Source organism: Aplysia californica, unplaced genomic scaffold (genome assembly GCF_000002075.1).
Source record: "Aplysia californica isolate F4 #8 unplaced genomic scaffold, AplCal3.0 scaffold00387, whole genome shotgun sequence".
NCBI lineage: Eukaryota > Metazoa > Mollusca > Gastropoda > Aplysiida > Aplysiidae > Aplysia > Aplysia californica.
In genome coordinates, this window is record NW_004797657.1 from 644,337 (window position 1) to 646,311 (window position 1,975).

The 1,975-nt window shown below is 41.9% G+C and overlaps 1 protein-coding gene across 1 annotated transcript in view; it reads right to left on the reverse strand.

Annotated features, from left to right (window-relative positions):
- LOC101857501 (general transcription and DNA repair factor IIH helicase subunit XPD) overlaps positions 1–1,975 on the reverse strand; it is a 46,389-nt gene that overhangs the window by 5,598 nt on the left and 38,816 nt on the right. Inside the window, exon 19 of the mRNA XM_013085559.2 lies at positions 530–622. Coding sequence (XP_012941013.1) covers positions 530–622 — 93 coding nt within the window. The remainder of the gene's footprint in view (positions 1–529; positions 623–1,975) is intronic.

Consider the following 1,975-nt stretch of genomic DNA (forward strand, 5'->3'; position numbering starts at 1 on the left):
CCCCCACACACACACAAACACACGGACAGACACAAACACACATGCACATTCACGCACACATACACAAAATAGAGAGGATGCATATCAGTACTCAAAGTACGTCCAACATAGTTAAACACAGTAGCCTATAAATAACCCTAACACTTGACATATTATTTCAAAGAAGAAACCCAATAATAAAGTATGATAATGTACATCTTAATCTTATATCACCGTAATGTGACATCTGTCCACTAGAACTAAAACCAACTCGCAATTCGAAACCTTAGAATTACAAAAAGCTTTATCTGACATTTTTTGGTCGTTTTAAGTTAGCACAAACATGAAGTCAGAAACCTAATGTACATTCTGCTCTATCAAAAACCGTACGATTATTCGGAGACATTATCAATAAATTCAAAGAATTGGATTCGAAAAAAGCTTGACATGTAGCCTAGTTCAACTCAAAATTTTTAAACTTCGAATTTCTTAAAACTAGATACTAAACAGACATAACTGTGTAATTGCAGGTTAGCAAACAGTCTCTTACCTTCTGGTAATTGAGCAAAGCCAGAGACGTTTCCGCCGCATCCTGGGTCTCAATGAACAGAAGCTTGTGCTTCAGAATCTGGTCAATGATGCCCTGTGGACAAAGCAAGAGTCCAGTTACGTTGTTAAAAATTGTCTCATTTCACCAACCACTTTTCCCCCCCTATAATTACATGTATAAGTCAATAGGTTCCAGGCACTTGCAACATAAAAGGTTCATATAAATGCCGAAAATTAGAGATGTTTCTAGAGAGAAACATACATGTACAAAGAAAAGGAGGAGGAGACATGGTTTCAATAAGAGTTTTATACCCCTTCGCAGCACAAAAAGGTCACATCAGTGTCGCAGATTAGAGGTGTTACGAAAGAGTAACATATAAAGAAGAGGAGGAGATATAAGGACTAGTTTTTGATAGGAAAGAAGGAACAAACCATTTTTTTGGTAGAGGGTTTTACGGCGCTCGCAACTGCATAAGGTCATAACATGAGCGCCAAGGGGTTAGTGTCAACAGAGAAGTCTTTACAGGGAATCAGACTTACTCTGCTCACTCCTCTAGCTTCAACAGCATTAAGTCTGCTTCGACTATCAAGGCACCCCAGAAATAGCGGGCCACAAGAGTGTGACAAATATACAAAAGAAGTAGAGGAAAATGACTATAATATGGATTAGGAAAGAAAAAGCAGCAGTTCCCTGTTGTAGATCAGGTGCAGTTATGAGCGTGACATGATGAATCAGCCCATTTACAATTCTACTGTGCTTGAACGAGAAATGCCCCCCCCCCCCTTTGGGAAATGGCCTAAAGACTCTAAAGTCAGTGGCACTGTCCTGGGGGGTTGGAACAAACCATACCAGAAAAGCGCCCGTCAACCATCCACTTTCTCTATTAGTAAAAGACAAGCACACCGACGTTACGGTGGTGATAATCTGGTGTCTTGTTTGTTTGGTAAGGGTTATACGGTGCTCGCAACTGCATAAGGTTATATGAGCGCGTGGGACACGTTAAACATTTTCAGTTTTGGAAGGAATCAATTAATTTTTAATTTTGCCCGGGTGACGACCAAAGCTTACTCTGTTTGGGTTTGGACCACCGAGGGATCTATTACACACACGGCTTGCACACTGGACCTCCGAGATTTGTCGCCCTCATCCAAGAAAGCTAGGTGTTAGATCTTACCATCTTACCCTGAGATCAGGGCGTGACTGAAAGGCTGCAATAAGAAGGAGCCAAGGAGTAGCAATAGAAAGGCTGCCCAGAGGAGGGGGCAAGTGGGAGGGGGAGGGGACAGAAAGTGGAGGCGAAAGCAAATGACAGAACATGATTAGAGAGCAGGAAATGTAGTGAAAGGGGAACATAATTTTAATGAAGACAGTTTTCCGTCCTTGTCAGGTTTCGCACCCGGGGTATAGAATGAAAGGCGACCACCGTAACCTCTACATCCCGAGAGC